This window comes from Echinops telfairi, unplaced genomic scaffold (assembly GCF_000313985.2).
Source record: "Echinops telfairi isolate 266 unplaced genomic scaffold, ASM31398v2 ScPeMD7_12;HRSCAF=54, whole genome shotgun sequence".
Taxonomy (NCBI): Eukaryota; Metazoa; Chordata; class Mammalia; order Afrosoricida; family Tenrecidae; genus Echinops; species Echinops telfairi.
In genome coordinates this window covers 7,308,305-7,323,400 of record NW_022103909.1, presented here as the reverse complement: position 1 = coordinate 7,323,400, position 15,096 = coordinate 7,308,305, and the positions used below count along the sequence as shown (strand labels likewise).

Genomic DNA, 15,096 nt, shown 5'->3' with positions numbered 1-15,096 from the left:
GGATGGTTTGCCTTCATTTTCCCCAGTAGCCTATAATAAATGCTCCATGGTGAGCGTCCATGCATGCTCTTGCCCACTGCCCAGGCTGTCCAGGACGCTTTGTAGGATAGCTGTATAGTGCTGGAGGGTCGATTTTCCCCAAAGTGCTGACCTTCCTCAAGAGCAATGTGGCTTTTCTCTTTAAAGGACCATGTTGCACACAGGCTCCTCTAAGGCAGAGGCCACACCTACCTGCTTCAGAACAACAACAGCAAACCCTTTAGTAAAGTTGTGCATTCAATGCAAGAAGCTGAGTAGAGGCAATCTACTGGGTCTCTGAGTGTCAGTGTGGTTTTCTGAGGTTCGAGAGGACTGAGGCTGGGCCTGTTACTGCGAGAGGACGGAAAGTTGTTGGGAATGAGACGCAGCAATTATCACAGCAATTGTTCCCGTAAATGACACATGCTCCAACCAGTGAATAAGGTAGGAGTAACAAAACCCTCACAAAGAAACCAGTGCTTTGCTGGAGAGGGCATAAGGGGAATCGGAGAAAGTACTGGCAGGGGCAGTGGAGAAAAGGCGAGGTGATCAGCTGCCTTCAGGAGGACAGCCCAAGAAACCTGATGGGGCAGGTCTGCGGTGTCACTGACAGGTCAGCGTGAGTGAGTCGGCCGTACGTGCCGGAAGCAACACAGTGCTGGTGGTGGGGGCTGGACAGGAGTCCGAAGAAACCTTGGTGGGCAGTCGATGATCAATGCCGCCCACCCCACGTCCTCAGTAGTTCCATTTGCCTACACCAGGCGGCAACAACTCTGACGTTTTCAAACTCAACTTAAAAAGTCAAACTCGCTGCCCTCGAGTCACTGCTGACTCACAGCAGCTCTACAGGACAGGGCAGAACTGTCCCTGTGCGTTTCCGAGACTGCACCTCTTTACGGGAATAGAAAACCAGGTCTTTGTCCCGCTCCCTGGCTAGTGGTTCAAAATGCTGACTTTAGAGGTTAGCAGCTCAACGCAGACCCACCACGCCGCCAGCGCTTCAGCTTCCAGAAGTATCACTGGCTCTTCTACTCCGCTAGGTGCTCTTTTTGCTACCGTCACCCACCGATAAGAACCTGGGAATGTGGGTGAGGTGCTATGGGTGGGGGAAATCCCACAGCCCCGGCTCAGAATGCTCCCAGGTAGGTTCTATTCAGCTCGAAAGGAGACTGGGTTGTTATTGCCAAAGCGAGTGTCCTGAGCAGGTGCCTATCAGGAGGGGCTGTGTTCTGATGGGCAGGCACAGGAAGAAGACCTAGAAACCTTGGTTCCAGATTCTTAAACAATCAAATTCACCAGGTGTTCCATGGCTTAGACGTGAATCACAGTTTCACCTCGTAGGATTGCTTAGGGCAAGAGTGTTGGAAATACTGGTATTGTTCTGCTATTTCAGTTCATAGCAATAGCTGCGTGTGCCTGTACCGATTGGACATGGGCTTCAGCACCGAGATCTGAATGCAGCCAGAGTGAAAGGAGTGCCTGTCCCATGATGACGGAGGAGGCTGGAGAGGGTGAGATGCGGTCTCTCTTTGTTTAACGTTCAGCAGGTAGAAGCTGAGCCTGTGGGTTCACGATAAACCTGTCAGGATGATTTGTTCTCCTGTTTTCCGTGGTGATGTGGGAGCTTTGCCGCATGGAAGGAAGCAGACGCTGACCAGGGCTTGGGAAGGGGGTCCTGGGCAATAAGAGACACCCCCTCCGCTGCACATCATCCCCGCCCTTCAAAAAATCTAAGAGGCCATTCTTGAAGAGGTACTGATCAGAGGACAGAGTGAAGGCTTTCTTCCCCCTTACAGATTTATATTCTTGGGAACCCTGATAGGTTCCCTATGAGTTGGAATCAGTTTCATGACAGTGGGATTGATTTTGGCTTAGTGAACAGGGCAGGCTCTTAATTCACTTCATTTGTTCATTGGTTCAACCAACATGATGCGCAGTTACTAGGTGCCTTTTCATGAGAAGGGAAAAAGATTAGCCTACAATTGGAGGAAAGAAAGTTGATAAATATCCTCAAAGTGACAAAAACAAATGAAAAATAGAAGAAACAAACCTTGTTACCTCTTCTAGGGGGCTAAGGACACAGTTGTTCCTTGTTGAGAGAAGAGGACACATAAAATAATATTTAAAACCAATAGACTTTAATCCAGATTGGGTTTAGAGTCTGTGGAATAGACAAAGCTACTAAACATGTTCCTGGTCAAGAGTGTCCTCATGAGAAACCCAAACAGAAAACAACTTTCAGGAAAATCCTACTGCCAGGAACCATGCTCGGAATTGTTGGAAGCAAACAAGTAAAACACCAGTCACATGTCTATCCGTTGTAGGGAAAGCGTTTGGATTTAGCTTTGCAGGGCTTGGCTGGGACGAGGCGTCTGGGCCCATCATCCCCCCTGTGCATCCATCAGCATGCAGGGAGGGGTGGTTCAGCTGGCACAGATCTCCCCAAAACTGGTATGTAGGGCAAGTGTTCCCAAGCAAAAGACCCAGGGCTTTTTCTAGGAAAGGTAGTTTATGCATCCCCCCCGCCCTCCGGCAAAAAGGCCAGATTCATTAGAGACCATTTTTCTAAGCAAACATTGTGGAGCTCAGACTCTAAGCCCATCACTGAGCACATCTCTCACCTTCAAGACTTAAAACCCACTGGGGAAGGCAGAGGAGGAGCCCTGGTGGTCAGTGCATCAGAGCTTAGTTGTGACCTGAAAGGTGTGGGTGATTCCAACCCCACTAGCCGGTCAAGGGGAGGAAGATCTGTCAGTCTGCTTGCTTCCCGAAAGATCGCAACGATGGAAACTCCGGGGGGCAGTTCTCTGCCAGGTGAATCAGCGTCAGCTCTCCAGCAACGTGTGTTTTGTTTCAATGTGCGGGGAAGGCAGGCACAGACACAGATCACTTCGGTAGAAAATTGTAAGGGTGAAGACAGAAGTGGGTGCAAAATGTTCCCTACAGTCTAATGTCGAGTGCAAATGTGTGATAAGGACGGGAGGCATTTTCTGGAGGTTTGGTTCTAAGAGTCCAATTTTGGTTCTGCCATTGTTACTAGAGGGAGCTTCCTGCATGGTGCAGTGATTAAGGGCGGAGCTAGGAACCAAATTGTCGGTGGTTTGAACCCACTAGCTGCTCCCTGGGAGAAAGAAGAGACAGTCTGCGTCCATAAAGAACAACAACAACAACAAAAGCAGACTCACCGCCATCAGGCCGATGCCCACTCACAGCAACCGCTAAGGACAGGCGAGAGCTGCCCCCATGAGTTCCCGAGATGGTAACATTGTATGGGAGTAGAAAGCCCCGACTCTCTCCCACAGATTGGCTGGTGGTTTTGAACCATCAACCTTGCAGTTAGCAGCCTCCTGAGTAACTTTGGTTCCAGAAAGAGTTGGAGTTGCCTGGAAGGCAAGGCCATGGGTTTTGAGTTGTTGCTAGGTGTCATCAATTGATTGCAACTTACAGTGGCCTCATGGGAGAGAACGGAACTACTCCACAGTCTCCTAAGGTATCCTCTTTACTGGTTAAAGATCGGTTCTTTTTCCAGTGGATCCATCGAGTGTGGTCAAACCACAAATGTTTTGGTGAGCAGCCAAGCGCCTAACTGCTGCGCCACCAGGGGCTCCTTCCATTTGTGTTCTAATGGGCTTCCAAGGCAAGGTTGTTGTCCCTGAAGGTCACATTGACACAAGTGCTTTATCTGTCAGGCCGCGGAAGAATTTCCACCAGGAGACCATGTTAAGGGGAAATCCTTATCAGTCAATGGAAGTCCTGGCTATCCCAGGACTGTGAGAGCGGTCACCAGTGTAATAACACGAGCATGGAGTTGGATCAATGGTTACTGACTAGCTGTGACCATGGCCAAGGGGTTTCCATGTGGCTAGGATGCTAGTATTTAAAATACCATCAAGGTTACCTATGGTGGACAGCTTTCAGAGGAGCTAAAACAAACTAGAAAGAAAAGCCTGTTGAAAGCTGAACGACGGCCCTATGGATGACCACAGAACGGGGCCAGTCAAGTCCTTCGGCCTCTGAAGGCTGTTCCTTAAAAGGCTGGGGGCTTCCAAATAAAGCAATGCAGGAGTACATATGGATGTCTCTAAGAAAATGCTTCAACAACGATTTGAACAAGATAAGTGCCTGCTGTATACAAGTTAGTCATAAGATCTATACAGACCAAAGGAAAAGCCTACCTATTCTTTTCTTCATGGAGCTGGTGGGTTGGAAATATTACCCAAACTGATTTTTGGCTAACGTTCTAAGCGTGTCATTCAAAATGCTTTCAGGCATACTAGAGGCAAGATATTATTTAACAGCAAAATCTTAGCCAACACAGTAATAAGGATTTGATTTCATGTACTCATGAAAAAGGAATGTGGCCAAAAAAAACCCCTCTCTAGCACACAAGCTGCTTTTAAAGTGACCATGGTGTCATTACAGGAGTCTTCCCCCTTGAATTCTAGGCCCTGTATGGAACATTCCGTACAGGGCAGTGCTGTGTGCTGTGCTGTTTATTTTCCCCCTTAAAATGAATCAGTCAAGTCAGTGTTTCTGAAAGCAGAAGAGTTGGGAGGAGAGTGGAGACCTATGTTTATCCATAGGTGGTGGTTTTAGCTCATGTAGCTCAAATCTCCACTGCCAATCCGGCTCTGTGATCCCTGGACACACTGACGCCAATGGCAAGTGCCAAGAAGGGGCCATCCCAGTAGAGTCTGGCAGAGGACATGTGTCAATTCTGGGAGGTGGAGGAGATGGATGATGGATAACATAACTGTTTTGGTTTTTTGGGTTTTGGGGGGTTTTTTTTGGAGAAATTTGGTTGTGCTGTGCAATTTACTGAAATTGGCTGAACATGATTTTCCTTATTAGCCTTCAGGGAGTCAGAGTAAATAGATGATTTGGAAGCTACTGCAACATAACAAAATGGAAAAAATAGGAGATGCCTTCAAAGCTGTGATGAAAAGGCAATTTGATTGGAGAGTTAATGTGGTTTTTAGCTTTCAAGTTGCAGAAGTTACAGGAACCCCCGTTCTTTTCCTTACCCATTAGGTAGGAGATCCAGATCTGCTATTTGAATTTGAGAAAAAACTCAATCCCATTGTTTTGTTCCCTCTCACTCACTGCCCTCAAGCCAATTCTGACCCCGAGTGAGCCTTTAAGGAGGGGCAGCACTGCCCCTGTGGGTTCCTGAGACAAACCCTTTACTCAGGACCAGGACACTTTGCCTTTCCCCCCCATCTTGCCCCTTTCAAATACTCAGCACTTGAAATACTTGTCATACGTACACACTAAGTGTAAACTTTAAGTGACTCACAAGGCTATATAAAAATAACAATTTTCTCATGCATTGCAGTAGAAAACGCACATTATATTTAAATCCACATTGGTCCAGAGCACACGTACTCAGATGGGATCACGCATGCTTCTGTCACCACAGCTGCTGTACTTACGGGGAAGAGGACAATGGGCACGGTCAGCGTAACTGCCACGAGGACCGCCAGGCGTACCATGAGGAGGAGCGTGTCAAATGTGTACACTTTGCTGTAAGCATGAAGCAATTCATCTTCAACTTCTCCTACAAAGAGGAAGGAAAGAATGAGTCCACTGGGTGCTGTCCAGTTGCCGTACAGCGCGGCCAGTGCACGAGGAGCCGTGTGTAATGCTGCCAGGCCCTGTGCCGTTGTCAAGCTCACTGGTGTGCCCTTGTGTATTTTTATGGCCGCTGTGCATTTTGACAGCTTTCCAGCCTAGGAGGGCGCGTCTTCTAGCACTCTATTAAAAACAAAAACCCAAACTCACTGCCATCGAGTCAATGCTGACCCCAGAAACCCCCAGGGGGTTTCTGAGACTCTAACTGTTGACGGGAGTAGAAAGCCCAGTCTTTCTCCCACAGAGCTCCCAGTGGCTTCAAACTGCCGACCATTCAGATTGCAGTGTAACCCCCACTATACCTGAGGATATTCTCCTGTGATCACAGAGATGGGCTTGGCTAACTTTCAGAAAGAGATCATCAGAACGTTCTCCCTAGTCTCTCAGTCAGGAAGCTCCCCTGAAACCTGGCTCCCCTGAGTGATCCTGGGGGTCGTGACATATCAAGGGCATAGTTTCCAGCATCACAGCAAGATGCCAACCACTAGAGCTCAGCAGCAAGGCAATGGTTGTCAAAGTGGCACTGGGTAGCTATGGCAACATTTTATGGAGGAAATGCAGTGAAATGGAATGGACCCCAGTCAGTGAATCCAGACACTTCTACTCTTAACTTGTCTCTGGGCTTCTTAGCTGTTGACTTTTGTTTCAATGAACAAAGAGGTTCTGGATATTATACCATTGCAGCAGCTAATACATTACTAAGGCGTGTCTCCAGTTAGTTTTCCCTGTGATAAATCTATTTCTACTATACAGAAGCATGACAAAGCAGATGGGAAATGAGGAGGACACAGGGCCTAAATTACACTATGGGTCTGGCTGAGGAGGGCACAGGGCCTAAATTACACTAGGTGATCACTCATATCCCACCATCCTTGCACCCACCTGTCCAGCAACCCTTAATATAACTTCTCTGATGAGCTAAGTGACAGCTAAATATTTATGCTTAATAATTATGGCTCTGAAACACACCCTTTTGGATCTTTTCCAGGTTTTTTCCTTATCTCATGATGCTCATTAGAGTATCTATGAATTAATAAAGGATAGATTAATAAGCTATTACAGAATCTTTCAAAGAATAGAGGAATCCTGGTGGTTATGTAGTGGTTATGTATTGGGCTGCTAACCCAAGGTCAGCAATTCGAAACCAGCAGCCACTCCATGGGAGAAAGGCTAGGCTTTCTACTCCCAAAGAGTTCAGTTTCAAACACCCAAAGGAAGCCAGACCCATTCTGTCCTATAGGGTCACTCCAGAGTTGCTCTGGGTCAGAAATGATTCAATGGCTGAGTTTGTTTTCTTGTTCTTAAAAGAATTTCTCTTTTCAAAAACACATTCATTCAGGATTCCAGACTTGAATGTATTTGATAAATTAGATACAGTTTGATTTTCTCACCACTTCCTTCAAAATTTAATTTAAAAAACCTAAAAAAGAAACTGATGTCTCAGAGAAGAAATTTATCTACAGGTCTAATAACCTACAAAGGCCTCAACCTTATGTATGCTGAGACCATCTTAATAGACTAGGAGGAAGGCCCAGAACAGACATAATGCTCTTAAAAAGTCCAGGCTTGCTGGATGTTGAGATTAGAGAACTCTGAAATTGTCTAAGCTTTTTAGAGAGACTCTAAACTTGAACCAAGACTATCTCCTGAAGCCACCTTTTAGTGAAATGACAGTTTGGCACACAGACTAGAGGATATGACCTTTGACTACAATGCCATCTGTATGGGATCAAAAGGTCCACAAGAACTCTAAAGCAAAGATGAGAAGATAAGCTGGCAGGGAAACTAGAAGACTGGAAACAGGACACCCAGAATGCAATTGAAAAGCATATCGCTACATCGTGAAAAATCCAAAGAATCTTACAGAACAGTTTGTGTAGAAATTGTCCACTGGAAACATAGTTTGGCGTGGAAACTTTCAGTGTTACAAAAACAAACAGACAAAGGGTTGAAAACACCTCCAACAGAATTGACCATGGATTTATATTAACTCATAGCCAGTAAAAAGTTAATGTCTAATTTAAAGCAAGTGCTTGGTGAACTGTCCAAGTGGAATATAACTTATGTTTCCCCTTCACCTTCCACTCCAACTTGCTATGCAACCAATTTTGTTTGCTTGACCAGTGAGAAAAAAGAAATCAAGAAAATCAAGAAGTTAGAGAAGTTCATATATAAAATATGCTTATGCTGATACAATGATTAGTGTGACTTATGCCATCAGATCACTGTTTGACTTCCTGGCATTTTTCTGATCTGGGGGGCTATGCTTCAGAGAAAAAAATAAAGATCTGAATTCCCCCCACCTCTTTTTTGTACCATTAAGGTGCCACAGTGAAATGGTTTATGGCGTAAGGCTTATGCCATAAGGCTTATGCCATAAGCCAAGGTAGCTAGGGTCAACTTGGGGGAAGGGGTTGCCGATTTCAGGATGTAAGGTAAATAGTCTTTTCTTGGGAAGCTATTCAATCTAACAGAGTAGAACAGCATAAACAACAACAACAACAGCAACACATCTTGCCTAATGCTCCAAGCCCTTCAGGCATGACTTGACTGATGAATACAAAGCAAGGTCAAACTCAAAGACTTTGTGCTTTTTCTACATCTGCCTGAGTTGGCTCTCCTACCACCAGAGCTGAATACAGCATCCAGCTGTGTCTGTGTACAATATGCCACTGTTTCCGCTCTCGTTGCGCCTATGGGAGATGGACTAGGGAACAAGCCAAAGAGATAGCTGAAGGAAAGTAATTGGAGTGACATTAAAAAAACAACCCAAAACTTATGTGTGAATTCACAAATTGGTGGAACTTGTTAGCCGGACCCCAGTCCTTGGACCAAGTGACAAATGACAAGGGGAAGATAGCACACTGTGATGAATCATCTAGAGGCCATGCCACTTCCGGAGGGGAACTATAGGAATTAGAGCCACCCTCGTGAATGGGCAGTCCCACCGGGATTGGCAGAAGAGAGTGCACGCTGACGGAGACCCACCGTAGAAGGTGAGATAGCCAAAGAGAGCCGCAAGCAGGTACATGAGGAGCATCCCAGTGATGGAGACATTGGACACTGTCTGCATTTTCCTCCGGGACCGACTGCAAAGGAAACGAACACAGCTTTGTTTGGGTTCTTGACTTCATGAAAACAAATGGTTCTTAAAGTTAAATGCTACTAATGAAAGGATGTGTATGTTTCTCTTTGAAAAACACTGGCGCATAACTTTATACGCCCCAAACCCAACCCCCGGGCTGTGGAGTCCAGGCCAACTCCTTCATAGTCGCCGCGCCTACCCCCCAGGCGTTTCAAGGCTGCACATCTACACCCACGCCCACTGTCACCACTTCCTCCGACGGAGCCGCTGGCGGGTCACAAGCGCCGACCTGTCCGTTAGCAGCTGCCACGCGCTTTAACCACTGTGTCACCAGCGCTCCTTCATGAACTGATGGCTGATTGAAATTTGTTTGAGAGAGCTAGGGAGAATCTGTTCTTTGTTTCTGACACACTACTTCTGCCTTGGAAACAACCATAGATGAGAAACAGTTTCTCTCTCTCTCGTCGATAAGCGAGCTGGTGTGCTAAGCAGTTAAGAATACCATTCAATAAGGGTCAAATGGGCTCCTAACATGGCAAACTCCACCTTGTGTCAGCACAGCACAGACTTCTGCAAGCCTGATGCTGTCCCCGGGACAGCCCCTGGAAGCTGGGCTCGAGGGGGGCTCGCTGCCCGAGGCCAGTCATCAGGCGTCTGGAGTAACTGTTAGTGGTTTCCGAGTAAGCCCAATCCCTCAGGACAAATGACGGTGCTCCGGAAGCTATGTAAGTGGCACCTCAGAATGTATGAGCAGCATTACTGTCACGTGTTGGAGACCGGGGTTGTTGATTGGGTTAAGAGGGTGTGCATTCCGATGTGACACTTTCAAAATTACTAATAAACCGCGGAGCAGTGGGTGGAAGACAGCAGACAATGGCAGCCCAGCGCGCGTGGAAAATGCCTTCTAGACAAGGGGCAGGAGGTACCACTGTTTCTTTTTTTCTCACCAAAATTCACACTCGTCACACTTGCACAAACCATGGGTACGGTGCCCTGCACCCTCGGGGGGGGCGAGGAACAGGAGAGCACGAAGCTGGAAGGTCGGGCACTGAACGAGCCGATCCAGGCCCCAGTGGTTAAAGCTCATCACTCAGGAGTGGTTGCAACACACACACTTTCTCGAGAGAAAGCTACCAACTGCGCTTCAGCAGAAAACCCCTTTGCGAACATGTGACCACAGTTTGAAAACAGACGGAAATGAGAAAATGATGGCTCTCTTACTCTTTCAGTTCACTGTAGATGGGGAGGACCTCGGGGTGGCAGACAAAGGCAAATGCCAGGATGGGAATTGCATAGGCCGTCTGCAAAACAAAGACAATACCTTCTGCTTAGCGTTCCAGCAGGGCTGGCCACTCCAGCCTGGCCCAGCCCATGAAATAAACATTCAGAGACCACCCTACCGGACTCACTAAAGGCTTACAGTGTTACTCACCCGAGAGTTGAATGCGAAATACTTGGGTTGACACTTGTCATCATTGTTGGCTTCATACTTGACCCCACTCCCATGGAGAGAGTCCTTGGCTGGATCCTCGTCCCGCCCTGCAAGGCCCCGGTGGGTGTCATCCATCATGAAGTTCACCTCATCGCTCTCAGAGTTGTTGGGTAACATCACCAGGTGCATCGGAAGTGTATTGTTCAATGTTAGATTTCCAGCATGGTGATCAAGAGGAGGCAGAGGGCAGGGGATCTGGAATTTCTTATAAATCACCTAAAGCCAGTCAGTTAACAAAAAGGAAAAGAAAAAAACTAAGTAAAACATCCAAACCAACTCAACCCTTTGAGGAAAAAAAAAAAGAAACAAAAATCTCTGCTTTTCTCAGAGCTGGGGAAACTGTTAAAGATTCCGTCTCCATTCGAGTATAAGGGAGAAGCTTCCTTTAAAGAGCCATTGGGCCCCTCGAGTCAGCAGGATGGGGCTTTTTGCATTAATTGATCCCAGCCTTTTCTACCTTTCTACAAGCAAGACAAAAGGAACCTTGGGCCACTACTGAGCAAGCAAATCTTGGACTGATAACCTCATGGTTGGTGGTTCCAACTATGTCACTCAGATGGAGAAAAAAGAGGTTATCTACTCCCATAAAGATCTGCAGCCTCAGAAGCCCTGTGTAGGGCCACTAGGAGTCAGAATCCCATTGATTGATGACAGTGGGTAAGAAGGATCACGAGTTTCTGACAACATTGTATGTCTTGTATTTCTTCCAACTAATGATAACATGAGTCATCAGCAAATACTAAGGGTCAGTTAAGCTCAGTAGCTTTCTTCCCCCTCCCTTTCCTTCTCTGGAGGAAATGGTGTTCTCATTTCGACAGCAAATACTGCAAAAAGATGCTGCCTTTTCTGGGGAGAAAGAATACTTGTTTCCTTTTTAGTTCCACAGTGTTTGGATGTGGAACTCTTTCCAAGAGTAGGATGTGTAAATGTCTATGGCTGATTTGTGCAAATATGGCCAATTAGACAGCTTCTTCCCAGAGGCCCCTCAGGAGAAAGACAAGGTGATTTGCTTCTGAGAGTCTGCCATTAATGGCCACGGGGACGACAGTTCTCGTCTGAGTCTCATGGATCACCCTGAGTCAGAGTTGAATTGATGACATCCCCACTTCGCCCCACCGCATCCATAACCACCTCTCCTTCCACCCTCTACCTGCTGGTATATTGTCATGTTCCTACTTGAAGGTTCCCAACTATATCCCCAGTGTGCCCAGAGCATACCATTAGCAGTAGCCTTAGCATTTTAGGCCAACTATTTTGAAACTCACAATAGCTCTCTTTACATTCCAAGTCAGAACCCAAGAAACTTGTTTGTGACTCAAGAGCTATGTCATGCTATTAAACAGCTTGAAGAAAGGAAGGCAGGCACAAAGTCCAGGCACTAAATGACTCTCCTGCTATGTGAAGCTCTGAGGATCGTGTCAATAAGTCACTTACCACACTGACAAAAAACACCATGCACGTAAGAGAAAATCCACTGGTATAACCAAGGTAACCTAGGAGTTAGCAGAAAAATTCTGGGAGGTGAATATGGCATTGGCAATCAACTTATCAATTAGAATATGAAATGTAAATAAAAATACTTTCAGTTCAAAAAAATGAGCGTACCTAAATTTTTAAGAAGAGAAAGTGGAAGAATAATTCCTATAGACACAAATACGACGAGGTAGTTGCCATTGAGGTACCACTCCCTAGAGGAAAGGAAATGAGGGTGTTAGAATGAGAAGGGCCACGTAGAATGAATCAGTAGATGCTAGAGGGAACATCAACCATACCCAGCATTCTCTTCAAGTCCCATGAATGTTCTGATCACTTCAGGTAGTTCATATTTGATAATAAAGAGGTAGCTCGACATTGCTAAAAAGGAAAATGTGACATATGAGTAGTGTGCTGAGCACTAACAGCATATCTAAGTTACTAAGAAGTCATGACATTTAGAATATCCTTTCATCTCAGCAAGATGCACATCAAATCGATCCCTCCCTCAAATGGAAAGAGAAGTCATCGTGTAGTGCACACTGCTTCCAAGTTCTTTTCAAAAATAGACATTAGGCTCTCTGATTCTGGCACGTGGTCCCTCACTGACAACAGAACTGCTGTTTCATGTGAAACCCATGATGCCAAGATGCAGATGTTTAGCGCTCAGCGACAATCCTAAAGGTTGGCAGTTTGAACACACCCAGAGGCCCGGTGGAAGATGTCCCGTCTGCTTCTGTCAAGATTCCAAGTGTGAAAATCCATTAGTGATGTTCAGTTCGGCAGCACCTGGAGTGACCAGGAGTTAGAATCAACTCAGCTGCAGCGCTGGTTGGCTGGCTTGTGTTAAATCCAGGGGTTTTGAGGGAAGTGAAAGTAGTATCCAAGTTTTATCCTCATTAGTTATAAATTAGCCTGGCCCCTACTGAGAGGGTCTGTTGCAGGGTCTAAAACCTAGGCAAGGGTCTGGCAACAAAAGGCAGGGGCCAGGCAGAGAGGGCTCAGTAGCGGGCAGATCTGAGTGGGCTACACAACTCTCTGTCTTTGTCCAAACGGGCATCAGTCTAGGTCTCTGGGGTCTTCGTGACAGGCACACACAGTCTTAGACGGTTCATTGGCTAAACTGCCACCATCTTAAGTAAAGAATGCAAGCAGAAAAGCCTGCACCAGGAAGACTCAGGCCGCCGTCCCCATCCCTCTCTCTCTCCCCTCCAGGACCAATAGGCCCTGCTGATCCCTGAGTGGGATGGCTCTTCACTTCTGCAATACAGAATGGCCTCCAAAAAATTGCATTGCAACTACTGGGAAAGAAACAGAATGGAAAGAATTCAAAAGTCGAGAGGCTGCACCTGCAGCCTCTATGGTAGAAAAAGGGCTGGCCGGAAATGTCGTGAATGGGAAGGTGGAAGGTTTCCGGAAATGGAAGGGATTTACAGATGCTGATTAAGACTTGGGAACCTGAAGAAAATTTAGATGGCCTGGAAGTAATTGAAGAATTTCTCAATTCTCAAAAAGCTGGTTGAAAAAAAACGGATGGTACAAAAAGAAAGTCTGAATCTGATGACCGCACATCGAAGCAGAGGAGAGATGCCGCTGACGAGCCCAGGGGCTGGGCCGGAGCTCGTGCGCCTGCACGGGCCACCGGGGCCCCAGACAGACAGCACGGGGGCAGTCCGGGTTCTCACGAGATGGAAGATTCCGCTGAGGCAGGCCTGGTGCTGGCAAAAGGGGCAAACGTGGAATGCCTTCCAATTATGTTTGTGTTTTCTGAAGAGAGGCTACCTTGGCACTCTTGTCCAGGAGATGAAGCCCCATAATTGTTTGCATTGCTCTTTGTATCTATTTACAGATGGATACAACATTGGGGGTCTGGGGTATTTTTGTTTTTGTGTCTTTAATTATAAGTGTGATGAATAACTACATTCTAATGGAAACCAAGTTTGATAGGTTTGTTTGGAAGTCGTATGAGGGGAGTTGTCGGGGCGATTTTGTGGTTGTTGCATCTCTACCACTGGTCACTTTGAACAAATAAAGCTTTCTATAGTTGCTTCATGTACTGGGTGGGGGTGGGGTGGGAGGGAGGGGAGAATGAAGGAGACAACGGTTTCCCCACTGGGACATTCACCAATTAAGTATGATCTTTAGATCGTAGATGCCCTTTAGCCAAACAGGAAATTGTCCAAAGTGGGAGAAATGTGGAGCTTCTAGAAAAGTGACTGAGCCCACGGGCGGTTAACCTAAGTGACTGCGCAATGACAGGCTGGAGACCCAGGCCCATTCCAGGGATGCCTGGAAAGAAAAGTCTATTGAGCTACTTTCAAATTACCGGGCGCCCAACCGCATGTAGCACAGCTCTCCACTGATGCGCATGGGAGTCCCGTGAGTCAGAATCAACTGTGAAGTGCTATTTGTGTGATCATGTATGCTCTTAAGAATCTGATGAAATTTCTCCCAGAAAGTGTATTTCTACATATGGGTAACATGCAATTTGCCTATAATTGTAGGGCTTTCTTATTACACGCCTCTCCAACGCCATTCTCTCAGTGAAGTCTAATACTATTTTTTTAGGTGGCATATGGTCAAAAGACTCAGTGGGAAAAAAAATCGACACGTTTTAGAGAGCTCTTTTAAGTATGTGCTCCGTCCTTAGCGTGGCTGTTTGCTAGAAGACATTTACAACGGATGTCCATGGGGTGGAACTGACTCAGTGGCAACTAACCACAAAGGTTTCAAAAATATTTCCTTAACTTCAAGCACAAGTTATAACGTTGGCAATCTCCCGCATTGTTTAGTTCGTCACGTCATTTCCTGTGATCATCCAAAAGGCCCGGTGAAATGAGATGTCTGCTATTACACTCATTCCACGGGTGGAATTACACTCTTTACCCCATTGACTCTGAGTCAATTCCGACTCATAGTGACCCTCTAAAGCAGTGGTTCTCAACCTTCCTGATGCCACCACCCTTTAATACAGTTCCTCATGTTGCTGTGAGCACCCCCCTCAACCATAAAATTATTTTCATTGCTACTTCATAACTGTCATTTTGCTACTGTTATGAATCGGGCGACCCCTGTGAAAGAGTCGTTCAATGCCCAAAGGGGTCGCGACCCACAGGTTGAGAACCACTGCATAGGATTTCTGAGGCTGTAAATCTTTATGGGAGCAGACACTCTCTTCTTTATCCTGTGGTTTTGAAGCACTGCCCTTGGGGTTAGCAGTTCTATGCTTACCAATGTAACATCACCCTGCTGGAAAATGACAGACCACACCTAAATTAGAAATCCCCCGACTTGTCTATTGTCAAAGAGAAATCATTTCATACAATACCATGTCTGTGTTTGGTAAACATTACTTGTTTAATCTTTACAGAGAACTTGGCTAATGTTAAATCTTGGA

General features: G+C 46.3%; 1 protein-coding gene across 1 annotated transcript in view; it reads right to left on the bottom strand.

Annotated features, from left to right (window-relative positions):
- SLC38A4 (solute carrier family 38 member 4) overlaps nt 1-15,096 on the bottom strand; it is a 39,367-nt gene that overhangs the window by 7,997 nt on the left and 16,274 nt on the right. The window contains exons 7-13 of the mRNA XM_004711434.2: nt 11,999-12,080; nt 11,832-11,914; nt 11,661-11,719; nt 10,167-10,442; nt 9,956-10,035; nt 8,638-8,738; nt 5,451-5,575 (exon numbers count right to left, since the gene is read on the bottom strand). Coding sequence (XP_004711491.1) covers nt 5,451-5,575; nt 8,638-8,738; nt 9,956-10,035; nt 10,167-10,442; nt 11,661-11,719; nt 11,832-11,914; nt 11,999-12,080 — 806 coding nt within the window. The remainder of the gene's footprint in view (nt 1-5,450; nt 5,576-8,637; nt 8,739-9,955; nt 10,036-10,166; nt 10,443-11,660; nt 11,720-11,831; nt 11,915-11,998; nt 12,081-15,096) is intronic.